The sequence below is a fragment of the Scyliorhinus canicula genome, chromosome 2 (assembly GCF_902713615.1).
Source record: "Scyliorhinus canicula chromosome 2, sScyCan1.1, whole genome shotgun sequence".
NCBI classification, from domain to species: Eukaryota; Metazoa; Chordata; class Chondrichthyes; order Carcharhiniformes; family Scyliorhinidae; genus Scyliorhinus; species Scyliorhinus canicula.
Genome location: NC_052147.1, coordinates 220,109,015 through 220,121,766, shown reverse-complemented (window position 1 = coordinate 220,121,766; position 12,752 = coordinate 220,109,015). Strand labels below are relative to the sequence as shown.

At 51.4% G+C, this 12,752-nt stretch overlaps 1 protein-coding gene across 8 annotated transcripts in view; it reads left to right on the top strand.

Annotated features, from left to right (window-relative positions):
* The window catches only part of LOC119961961 (coiled-coil domain-containing protein 148-like), a 226,336-nt gene that overhangs the window by 108,818 nt on the left and 104,766 nt on the right, over positions 1–12,752 (top strand). For all 8 annotated transcript variants that reach the window (XM_038789596.1, XM_038789599.1, XM_038789597.1 and 5 more), the window contains exon 7: positions 12,634–12,729. In XM_038789596.1, the coding sequence (XP_038645524.1) occupies positions 12,634–12,729 (96 nt within the window). The remainder of the gene's footprint in view (positions 1–12,633; positions 12,730–12,752) is intronic.

Here is a 12,752-nt window from a genome sequence, read left to right as displayed (position 1 = left end):
ACCTTCAACGAGGTGAGGGAGGGGTGGGCTTTGCCCCGACGATGTCTCGGGCACTGATCTCCTTGATCCTTAAGCGAGACAAGGATCCCCTGCAGTGTGGGTCATACAGGCCGATCTCACTCCTGAATGTGGACGCCAAGTTGTCGCAAAGATCTTAGCCACGAGGATAGAAGATTGTGTGCCGCAGGTTATCCACGAGGATCAAACGGGGTTTGTGAAGGGGAGGCAGCTGAACACTAATATATGGAGGCTCTTGAACGTTATTATGATGCCGGCGGTGGAAGGGGAGGCGGAGATAGTGGTGGCGCTAGATGCGGAGAAGGCCTTTGATAGGGTCGAGTGGGGGTACTTGTGGGAGGTGCTGGAAAGTTTCGGGTTTGGGGAGGGGTTTGTCAGTTGGGTGAGGCTGTTGTATGAGGTCCCGATGGCGAGTGTGGCCACGAATAAGAGGAGGTCGGAGTATTTTCGACTATACCGAGAGACGAGGCAGGGGTGTCCCCTGTCCCCCCCTACTTTTTGCGCTGGCAATTGAACCCCTGGCTATGGCGCTGAGGGAGTCGGGGGATTGGAGGGGGCTGGTCCGGGGCTGGGGAGGAGCACTGAGTGTCGCTCTATGCGGATGATCTATTGTTGTATGTGGCGGACCCGGTGGGGGGAATGCCGGTGGTGATGGGGATTCTCCGTGAATTTGGGGATTTCTCAGGGTATAAGCTTAACTTTGGGAAAAGCGAGCTGTTTGTGGTACACCAGGGGGACCAGGAGGGGGGCGATTGGGATGCTTCCACTGAAAATGGCGGAGAGGAGCTTCAGGTACTTGGGGGTTCAGGTGGCCAGGAGCTGGGGGGCTTTGCATAAGCTAAACCTCACAAGGCTGGTGGAGCAAATGGAGGAGGAGTTTAAGAGGTGGAACATGCTGCCGCTATCTTTGGAGGGTAGGGTGCAGTCAGTCAAGATGACGGTGCTCCCGAGGTTTCTGTTCCTGTTCCAGTGCCTCCCCATCCTTATCCCGAAGACCTTTTTCAGGCGGGTTAACAGGAGCATTACGGGGTTTGTGTGGGAACACGGGACTCCAAGGGTGAGACGGGTGTTCTTGGAGCGGGGCAGGGATGGAGGGGGCTGGCATTGCCCAACCTCTGTGGGTATTATTGAGCTGCCAACGCAGCGATGGCGTGTAAGTGGGTAATGGACGGGGAGGGGGCGGCATGGAAGAGGATGGAGATGGCATCCAGTGTTTGTACGAGCCTGGAAGCGCTTGCAACGGTGCCGCTCCCTCCGACGAGGTATACCACGAGCCCGGTGGTGGCAGCTACCCTCAAGATTTGGGGGCAATGGAGGCGGCACATGGGGGAGGTGGGGGACTCGATGGGGTCCCCGATACGGGGGAACCACCGGTTTGTTCCGGGGAGAATTGATGGCGGGTTCCTGAGTTGGCACAGGGCAGGTGTCAGGAGACTGGAGGACCTGTTCATAGACGGGAAGTTTGCGAGCCTGGGTGAGCTGGAAGGGAAGTGCAGGCACCCCCCGGGGAACACCTTTAGGTACATGCAAGTAAGGGCGTTTGTCAGGCGGCAGGTGGCGGGGTTCCCCCTGATGCCGCCGCGTGGGGTCCAGGACAGGGTGCTCTCGGGGGTATGGGTTGGAGAGGGGAGGATCTCGGAAGTGTACCAGGTGATGCAGGAGGTAGACGAGGCCTCGGTGGAAGAGCTGAAAGATAAATGGGAGGAGGAGCTGGGTGAGGAGATTGAGGAGGGGACGTGGGTGGATGCCCTAGAAAGGGTGAACTCCTCCTCTTCGTGTGCGAGGCTTAGCCTCATACAGTTTAAGGTACTGCATAGGGCTCATATGACTGGGACAAGAATGAGCCGGTTTTGTGGGACCGAGCACAGGTGTATTAGGTGCTTAGGGAGCCCAGCAAACCATGTCCACATGTTCTGGGCATGCCCAGCGCTGGGGGAATTTTGGAAGGGTGCAGCAAGGACAGTACCGAGGGTGGTAGGATCCAGGGTCAATCCAGGCTGGGGACTCGCAAAATTTGGGGTTGCAGTGGAGCCGGGAGTGCAGGAGGCGAAAGAGGCCGGTGTTCTGGCCTTTGCGTCCCTAGTAGCCCGGCGGAGGATTCTTCTTCAGTGGAAGGATGCGAGGCCCCCAAGCGTGGAGGCCTGGGTGAACGATATGGCAGGGTTTATTAAATTGGAGAGGGTGAAATTTGCCCTAAGGGGGTCAGTGCAGGTGTTTTTCAGGAGATGGCAACCATTCCTAGATCTCCTGGCAGAACGGTAAAAACAAAAGGTCAGCAGCAGCAGAAACCCGGGGGGGTGGGTTGTCTCTTTGTTTTTGTGTTGGGTTGAATATCTGTTTTTTGCTAATGACGGGCGTTAATTTATTGTTTCTCTTTTGTATTTACGGCGGGGTGGGGGTTCTGTTTTTTTTTGTTCTTAGAATTTTCTGTTATTGTTTTCTTTTTGTGAAAATGTGAAAACAATTTGAATAAAAATTATTTTTTTTTAAAAATACATGTCTTCATGCGTCTTACAGGACCTGCCGGAGATGGGCAGGTCCATCCAGTGTCCCCCGCCCCCAACCAGTGCCGTAGCCGGTGTCCCCCAGACAGTCGAGCATTGACAGGGAGAACAGCCCGAACACCAGCTCTCTGCCCGAGACGCAGGACACCCCGGAGCTCGGATCGGAGGATGACACTGACTTTCCATCACAGCTGTCTCTGACACCCTCCTCCATCCCAGAGGCGATCACCTCGGATGGGCACATTAGGCTATGGCTGGGAACATCGGCTGCATTGCACAGGCGCTGGCCGGCATTGCGCAGACACTACCTGGTGCACACCACACATCTCATCCAGTACAGCAGGTGAAGGTAGGAGCACCCAAGGGGCCGGACGGTCAGAGGGCAGGCCAGCCCCAGAAACCAGCTCCCGTCCAGACGTGTCCCGGGCATCTGGAACATCCAGTCCCAGCCACAGTGCAGATGCCATCAGAGAGGCAGGAACAACTAGAACATTCAGGACCTGCAGGGCTGTCGCCTCACAGGCAGCCATGTGCCAGAGCCACTTAGACATTTCAGCGGCTCTCCTCAGCATGGCCCAGTCACAGCAGGCTATGGCTGGGAACGTCGGCGGCATTGCCCAGGCTGGCTGGTGTTGCGCAGACACTGGGCGAGGTGACCCAGTCCCAGAGGGAGGTGGCCAGTCACTGGCTGATTTGGCACAGACCCACAGGGTGTTAGCACAGTCACAGCATGATGCGCTGCAGTCCCAGATGGAGATGGTCCACAATAACCACCTGCTCACAATAAACACGTTACCACCATTACAACCTTCCTCAGTGCTCTGTCTGATGGGGGTTGGCTGGCCGGGGGTGGGGGAGTGGGCGGGGGGGGGGGGGGGGGGGGGGGGGGGGGTGGTCGGAAGCAGTGCACGCATTGGGGTGGGGGGGAACCAATGCACGCATTAGGGGAGGATCATGCTCCCCACCCTCCCTCCCTCTCCTTGGCCGGCACCCCTTCCTTCCACCCCATCCCTCCTAGTTGGTGAACCTGGAGGCAATCAGAGCGTCACATGCTCGTTGGCCCTTGCGCACACATCGTGCGGCCTTCCCTGCCTGCTTGGACTTCATGTCCTGCTCATCGTCCCCCTCTTCCACATCCTCCTGCCCTTCCTCCTCATCCTCTTCCTCCACCACATCACCACTGCCGCGTGTTGTGAAGAATGCAGCAGGCCGCCACGATGCGGGTGACCCTCTCAGCCTTGTACTGGAGGGCCCCTCCAAAGTGGTCCAGGTACTTGAAGCGCATCTTCAGGAGGCGGCGGCACCCCTTGATCACACTCCTGGTCGCTGTATGGGTGTTGTTGTAGCGGGTCACTGCATCGGTCTGTGGCCTCCGGATAGGTGTCATCAGCCATGGCGGCAGCGGTAACCCCTGTCACCCAGGAGCCAACCTGTCAGCATGGGGGGGTGTGCCCCTCAAACATGTCAGGGACCGCCGAGTGTGCCAGAATGAAGGCAACATGCATACTTTCCGGATATCGGGGGCAGAGACACATGATGCGCAGCTGATGGTCACAGACCACCTGGACGTTCATTGAGGGGTACCCCTTCGGGTTTGTGTACAGCTGCCTGTTATCTGCCGGTGCCTATAGGGCGACATACATCCTGTCAATCGCCCCCTGGACCTGGGTTTTCCGGCGATGGCGGAGAACCCTGCTGCCCGGGCATCCTGGTGGACTTGGTCCACATGGAAATGGATGTATTGCTCCGCTGGCATATCGGGCCTCTGTAACAGCGTGGATGCACGTGTGCACCGAGATTGTGAGATCCCGTCGTGTAGAAGTTCAAAGCGGTCATCACCTTGACGGTCACCGGGAGCGAGTGTCCTTCCCCATTAACCCCACAGTGCCAGGTGTGCCAGGTCTGGCAGATGTGCCGCATTGTCTGTCTGCTCATCCGGACTCTCCGACGGCATGCCCAGCCCGGCAGGTCCTCAAATGACAGGCAGCACAGGTTCACACGAGGCCTCATGCAGCACCTCCTTGGCACCTCCTTGGCCCGTTGAGCAGCCGGCCCTCCAGTCTGTGCGGTCACCACCTGCCCCTCTGTTCCTTTGTAGATCCAATCCTCTGCTGGCCGTTTCTCTGCAGCCCGTTCCTCTGCTGCTGTCGGCTCCGCTGCTGCAGCTTCCCCTTCCTGTCCAAGCGGCTCCCATTCATGCGGCCACATGGCATCTTGCACCCATATGATCGGTGTCAGGGGCCGGGGTGGGTGGTCAGTGGATGCGGATCAAGATGGCCGCCATAATGGCAGTCGATGCTGGGGCACCGCCCCAATCTGTGGGGGTGGAACCCTGGCTGCTCAGCCTGTTTCCCTCCCTCCCCTGGCCCTGCCAGGCCCCCCCTTCCCCCACCATTCAGCACGGCCAATGTCCGGGTCGGCATCCTGCAGTCACTCCACTCCATGTCCTACCTCCTCTTTCTCTTGCTCAGCAGCCACGATGCCAGGTCCACGATTTCTGAGACCACGCATGAATGACGCCGTCTGGAACTCGGCCCATCGGAGGCGGTGAATCTCGGAGGCCCCGGAGAAGTGTCAGGCCCGCTAATGATATGCCTACTGTACTTAAACGCTGCACGGCGAGCAACGCACTTATGCCATTTTTGGAGTGTCGGAGCATCCTGATTTGGTTTTAAACCAGCCCCCACTGCGATTATGGCGTCAGAGGCTATTCTCCGCCCAATTGCGTTTTGTGATTTCAGTGTCAGCAAGCGGAGAATCCCACTTCTGGTCTTTGTGGAAGATGATTCTTGGGTAGGGTCATGTTGACATCGAAAATGAGGAGGTATTGGCTCTTTTAAAATATATTGAGGTAGATAAATCTCCTGGGCCGGATGGGATTTACCCCAGAATACTGAGGGAAGCAAGGAAGGAATTTTCTGGGGCCTTGACTGACATCTTTGCATCCTCATTAGCTACAGGTGAGATCCCAGAGGACTGGACAATAGCTCATGTGGTACCGCTGTTTTAGAAAGGTAGCAGGGATAATCCAAGAAACTCTAGGCCGGTGAGCCTCACGTCAGTAGAAGGGAAATTATTGGAGAAAAATCTCAGGGATAGAATGGACTCATTAGCGAAAGACAGCATGGTTTTGTGAAGGGGAAGTCGTGTCTCACTAAGTTGATCGAGATTTTTGAGAAGGTGACAAAGATAATTGATGAGGGGATGGCGGTCGATATTGTTCACGTGGACTTCAGTAAACCCTTTGACAAGGTGCCTCATGGCAGACTGGTACAAAAGTAAAGTCACACAGGATCAGAGGTGAGGTGGTAAGATGGATACAGAACGGGCTAGGTCACAGAACGCAAAGGGTAGCAGTAGAAGGGTGTTTTTCTGAATGGAAGGTTGTGACTAGTGGTGTTCCACAGGGATCTGTGTTGGGGCCTCTGTTGTTTGTAGTGTACATAAATGATTTGGAGGAAGATGTAGCTGGTCTGATTAGTAAGTTTGTGGATGACACCAAGGTTGGTGGAGTGGTAGATAATGTTGAGGATTGTCAGAGGATACAGCAGGACATAGATAGGTTGGAGACTTAGGCAGAGAAATGGCAAATGGAGTTTAATCCAGACAAATGTGAGGTAATGCATTTTGGTAGTTCTAACATAGAGGGGAAATATACCGTAAATGGCAAAACTCTTATTAATATAGAAAGTCAGAGAGGTCTGGGCGTGCAGGTCCACAGATCTTTGAAAGTGGCAACACAAGTGGACAAGGTAGTCAAGAGAGCAGACGGAATGCTTGCCTTCATGGACGGGGCATCGCAAATACAAACTGGCAAGTCATTCTGCAGTTGTATAAAACCTTGGTAAGGTCGCACTTGGAATATTGCGCACAAGTTTGGTCACCACACTACCAGAAGGCTGTGGAGGCTTTAGAGAGGATGCAGAGCAGGTTTACCAGGATGTTGCCTGATCTGGAGGGTATTACCTATGTGGAGAGGCTGAATAGACTCGGACCGTTTTCATTCGAACGAAAGGAGGTTGAGGGGTAACCTGATAGGTCTACAAGATTATGAGGGGCATGGATGGGCAAGCACTCAGGGTGGAGGGGTCAGTCACCAGGGGGCATAGGTTTAATGTCCGTGGGGCAAAGTTTAGAGGAGATGTGCGAGGCAGGTTTTTTTACACAGAGAGTGGTGAGTGCCTGGAACGCGTTGCCAGGGGAGGTTGTGGAAGCAGGTACATTAACACCGTTCAAAAGGCATCTTGACAAATACATGGATAGGATGGGTGTAGAGGGATACGGCACAAGGAAGTGCTGAGGGTTTTGGCAAAGGTTGGTATCATGACCAGTACAGGCTTGGAGAGCCAAAGGACCTCTTCTTGCGCTGTATTGTTCTTTGTATTTCCACCACCGTCTGGGTGAAAAATTGTTTCCTCAGGTCCCCTCTAAATCACTTGCTTCTCACCTCCACATCTGGCATACTGTCTAGGCCCTCAGCCATGGCCATCATGGACTGAGCCTCACCTTGCACACCACAACACATGGTGTTGACGTCGTGCTCCAGGCTCTCCACTGTGGTCACCACCCAAGCACAATATTGGCTTTGGTGCCACATATTGTTGGCGCAATCTCTTGCGCCCTTAGCCTTCGGGACTCCTGCAATCGGCTATGGACTTGCTGCAGTGTTGCTGACACCCCCCTCTGAATCTCACGGTTGCACCCATGACTGCATCAGCTCCGGGATAGCCTGGTCCATTGGATCAGAATCTGACTGGGACTCAGCTGGGTCCTGCAATCTGGCAGGCCTCTGACTGGTATCTCCCCTGGACGTTCCTGCCTCCACCTGATGTCATCAGCAGCTGTGAGGTGCTCACCAGAATATGCTTCTGATGCCTATCCACTAATTTCACCCACCATGGTGTGTGTTTCTGTGCTGGTGGAAGGTAGGGATGACAGTTGTGATGCCCTGACTGTGGCATTCTCGGAGCTCTCCTCTGAGGTGTTTGTTTCAACGACGGGGGAGGGACCACCCTGGATGGACTGGCACCATCCAACGGAGATCCTGTGGGATAAGGAACATGTGGTCAGTGAGAGGGAAAGATCATCATGCATGGCATGAACAACTCGCATGTGACAGACCATCTGGGTGGGGGCCGATGAATACTCACATCTACGGTGCAGGCCGATCTTGACGGCAGTGACCGATCTGTCCTTGGCCACCCCCGCAACCTCCAAGGCTCATTCCACTGCCTGGCTGGGTTTTCCTGACGATTGTGCGGCAACTTCTCTTGCGGAGACACAGAGGGGGCATTGTGAGCCGAAGGCTGCATGCTTTATTGGGGTGGGACAGGTATGGGCAGCACTGTAGGGCATGGGTGGAGTGCGCTGGCAAGTTCCATGGTGTGCTGGCCATTCTGTTATGGGGCTGGTGCCAGATACAGAGTTGCTGGTGGGGGAGGGGGAATGGCAAGCGGGACCGGTGCCAGCGTGCCGATGCCAACTCACCTCGTTGGCCCAGTGGAATTCATTGTGATTCTTGCAGCACTGGGTGGCCATCCTCCTGGTGACATTCCCCAAGCTGATAACCACTGCCACTGTCTCCCAGGCAGCACTGGCTGCCCTGTGATTGACCCTCTTACCCCCTCGGGAGAATAAGGTATCCCTTCCAGACTTGTCCGCGTCCATGAGCTTTGCAGGTCAGCATCCCCAAACTGCGGTGCTGGTCTGCGCAGTGGCATGGCTGCGAGGTGTCTGGGGTTTGCTCTACGGGATTGGTTTAAGTACTGCTCCCCTTGTTAGTGGGGAGCTTCCAGGCGCAGTCCTATCAAATCACCTCGTGGGACAGTCATTTGCGGTATAAATCCTGTGGGGCATATGGTTGTTGCAGGTTCCGGGGTTTAGGTGTTTTAGTAAGGTCAGAGAAGGGGGCAAAAGAGGGGGAGGTGTGGCGCTGCTAGTCAAGGACAGTATTACGGTGGCAGAAAAGATGCAAGATGAGGACTCTTCTTCCGAGGTAGTATGGGCTGAGGTTAGAAACAGGAAAGGAGAGGTCACCCTGTTGGGAGTTTTCTATAGGCCACCTAATAGTTCTAGGGATATAGAGGATAGGATGGCGAAGATGATTCTGGAAAAGAGCGAAAGTAACAGGGTAGTTGTTATGGGAGACTTTAACTTTCCTAATATTGACTGGAAAAGATATAGTTCGAGTACATTGGATGGGTCGTTCTTTGTACAATGTGTGCAGGAGGGTTTCCTGACACAATATGTTGACAGGCCAACAAGAGGTGAGGCCACATTGGATTTGGTTTTGGGTAATGAACCAGGCCAGGTGTTAGATCTGGAGGTAGGTGAACACTTTGGAGACAGTGACCACAATTCGGTGACCTTTACATTAGTGATGGAAAGGGATAAGTATACCCCACAGGGCAAGAGTTATAGCTGGGGGAAGGGCAGTTATGATGCCATTAGACATGACTTAGGATGTGTAGGTTGGAGAAGTAGGCTGCAAGGGTTGGGCACACTGGATATGTGGAGCTTGTTCAAGGAACAGCTATTTCCGCGTTCTTGATCAGTACGTACCAGTCAGACAGGGAGGAAAGGGTAAAGCGAGGGAACCGTGGTTTCCCAAAGAAGTGGAATCTCTTGTTAAGAGGAAAAAGGAGGCCTATGTGAAGATGAGGCGTGAAGTTTCAGTTGGGGCGCTTGATAGTTACAGGGAAGCGAGGAAGGATCTAAAGAGAGAGCTAAGACGAGCAAGGAGGGGACATGAGAAGTCTTTGGCAGGTACGATCAAGGAAAACCCAAAAGCTTTTTATAGGTATGTCAGGAATAAAAGAATGACTAGGGTAAGAGTAGGGCCAGTCAAGGACAGTGGTGGGAAGTTGTGTGTGGAGGCTGAGGAGATAAGCGAGATACTAAATGAATACTTTTCGTCAGTATTCACTCAGGAAAAAGATAATATTGTGGAGGAGAATGCTGAGACCCAGGCTATTAGAATAGATGGCATTGAGGTGCGTAGGGAAGAAGTGTTGGCAATTCTGGACAAGGTGAAAATAGATAAGTCCCCGGGGCCTGATGGGATTTATCCTAGGATTCTCTGGGAAGCCAGGGAAGAGATTGCTGAGCCTTTGGCTTTGATTTTTATGTCATCATTGGCTACAGGAATAGTGCCAGAGGACTGGAGGATAGCAAATGTGGTCCCTTTGTTCAAGAAGGGGAGTAGAGATAACCCCGGTAACTATAGGCCGGTGAGCCTCACGTCTGTTGTGGGTAAAGTCTTGGAGAGGATTATAAGAGATACGATTTATAATCATCTAGATAGGAATATGATTAGGGATAGTCAGCATGGTTTTGTGAAGGGTAGGTCATGCCTCACAAACCTTATCGAGTTCTTTGAGAAGGTGACTGAACAGGTAGACGAGGGTAGAGCAGTTGATGTGGTGTATATGGATTTCAGTAAAGCGTTTGATAAGGTTCCCCACGGTCGTCTATTGCAGAAAATACGGAGGCTGGGGATTGAGGGTGATTTAGAGATGTGGATCAGAAATTGGCTAGTTGAAAGAAGACAGAGGGTGGTGGTTGATGGCAAATGTTCAGAATGGAGTTCAGTTACGAGTGGCGTACCACAAGGATCTGTTCTGGGGCCGTTGCTGTTTGTCATTTTTATAAATGACCTAGAGGAGGGCGCAGAAGGATGGGTGAGTAAATTTGCAGATGACACTAAAGTCGGTGGAGTTGTAGACAGTGCGGAAGGATGTTGCAGGTTACAGAGGGACATAGATAAGCTGCAGAGCTGGGCTGAGAGGTGGCAAATGGAGTTTAATGTGGAGAAGTGTGAAGTGATTCACTTTGGAAAGAATAACAGGAATGCGGAATATTTGGCTAATGGTAAAATTCTTGGTAGTGTGGATGAGCAGAGGGATCTCAGTGTCCATGTATATAGATCCCTGAAAGTTGCCACCCAGGTTGATAGGGTTGTGAAGAAGGCCTATGGTGTGTTGGCCTTTATTGGTAGAGGGATTGAGTTCTGGAGCCATGAGGTCATGTTGCAGTTGTACAAAACTCTAGTCCGGCCGCATTTGGAGTATTGCGTACAGTTCTGGTCGCCTCATTATAGGAAGGACGTGGAAGCTTTGGAACGGGTGCAGAGGAGATTTACCAGGATGTTGCCTGGTATGGAGGGAAAATCTTATGAAGAAAGGCTGATGGACTTGAGGTTGTTTTCGTTAGAGAGAAGAAGGTTAAGAGGTGACTTAATAGAGGCATACAAAATGATCAGAGGGTTAGATAGGGTGGACAGTGAGAGCCTTCTCCCGCGGATGGAGGTGGCTAGCACGAGGGGACATAGCCTTAAATTGAGGGGTAAATAGGACAGAGGTCAGAGGTGGGTTTTTTACACAAAGAGTGGTGAGGCCGTGGAATGCCCTACCTGCAACAGTAGTGAACTCGCCAACATTGAGGGCATTTAAAAGTTTATTGGATAAGCATATGGATGATAAGGGCATAGTGTAGGTTAGATGGCCTTTAGTTTTTTCCATGTCGGTGCAACATCGAGGGCCGAAGGGCCTGTACTGCGCTGTATCGTTCTATGTTCTATGTTCTAAGTGGCCAAATTAACGTTAGATACCGCTGATGGCCTCTCCAGGTCAGCCGTTGGGAAATACCTAATGTTTCCCGCTCGCTACCACATTTAGAACAAATTTGCTTCGATTGCACCCGATATGTATATCCTACTTTTATTAGCCCTACCAAAATGCATCATCTCACACTTATCAGGATTAAATTCCATCTGCCATTACTCTGCCCAATTTACTAGCGGATAAATATTAGTCTATAGCCTGTAGCCTAGATATTATCACTATCAACAACCCCACAATTTTTGTGTAATCCGCAAACTTACTAATTATGCCTTCTACTTTAACCTCCGAGTCATTTATGTATATAACAAACATTAAGGGTCCCAGCAACGATCCCTGTGGTACACCGGTCGTCGCAGGTTTCTTATCAGATGTGATGACTTTTTTTTTGTTAATGGGATGTGGGTGTCACTGGCAAGGCCAGTATTTATTGCCCACTCCAATTTCCCTTGAACTGAAGGGCAGTTAAAAGTCAACTTGCTGTATCTGGAGTCAGGTGTCTGCCCTAAAGGGACATTAGTGAACCAGATGAGTTTTGACACCAATCAATGCTTTTTGTCATGGCCATTATTAATAAGACCAGTTTTCAATAGCAGCTGCTGTGGTGGGATTTGAACCCCAATCCGAAGAGTATTAGCCTGGGCCTCAGGATTACTAGTCCAGTGACGTTACCGTACACCAGGCCTGTTTCATAATTTTTAAAAACAGAAGTGAAACTTGGCGTCAGGAATTTGGTCCATTTGAGGCAGTGAATCCTGTAGGCCTAGAGAATACCGGGTCAGGCCCATTAATGATATGCCAACGCCATTTACTGTACGTGCGTTCTGGAACACATTGACGCAGCTGTCCAGGCGATGGAGAATTGCGATTTGACTTGAAATCGCCCACTGTGATTTCGACGTCAGAACCGATTCGCCACCCAGTTGAATTTTCCGATTCCGGCGTTGGCCGACGGAGAATCGTGCCCAAGAATTTTTATGTTTTTACTTTTTGAATCTGTTTTATGGTCTTTCATGATTCAACATTTACTTCCCTTTTTATTCCTCTTTCCTTGTGTGATTTGATACTGATTCCACCATTCTAATTGACACTTTTTTTCAGTCTTGCATGGTTAGTTTGACAGTCCTTCAGTTTGACTGCTTCAGGAGATAAACAATTGCTTGCCTCGTTCAATCAGATCCCAGCTACACTGTTTTCTTCAATCCGCCATTATCATCTTGCATATTTAGTAAATTGCCTTGCAAAAACATTTAAACCCTAAACATATAAGGGCAAGTTTAACTAACAGAAAATTTTGCCCCAGTTATGTTTGCCTTCAGATCTACCTAAGAATGAAGAAAACATTAATGCCAGCTAACGCTTTACAATATTTCCAATAAAATATTGTGAGGGGAAAATAATTGAGCTGTAATTTCTTAACGCTTGCCCTTCTTATGCTATTTGCACAAGTAACTCATGAAGTACATGTAATTCCTAATCTTTTATGAAATTAGGTGGAATGTGTAAGAAACCAACAGAAGGTCATTACAGACAAGCTTGAACGAGAGAGAAGCACCTTGGAAGAACAGATCAATAATATTGAATTTGAGGTAAATGTTTTTATATAAAGAAC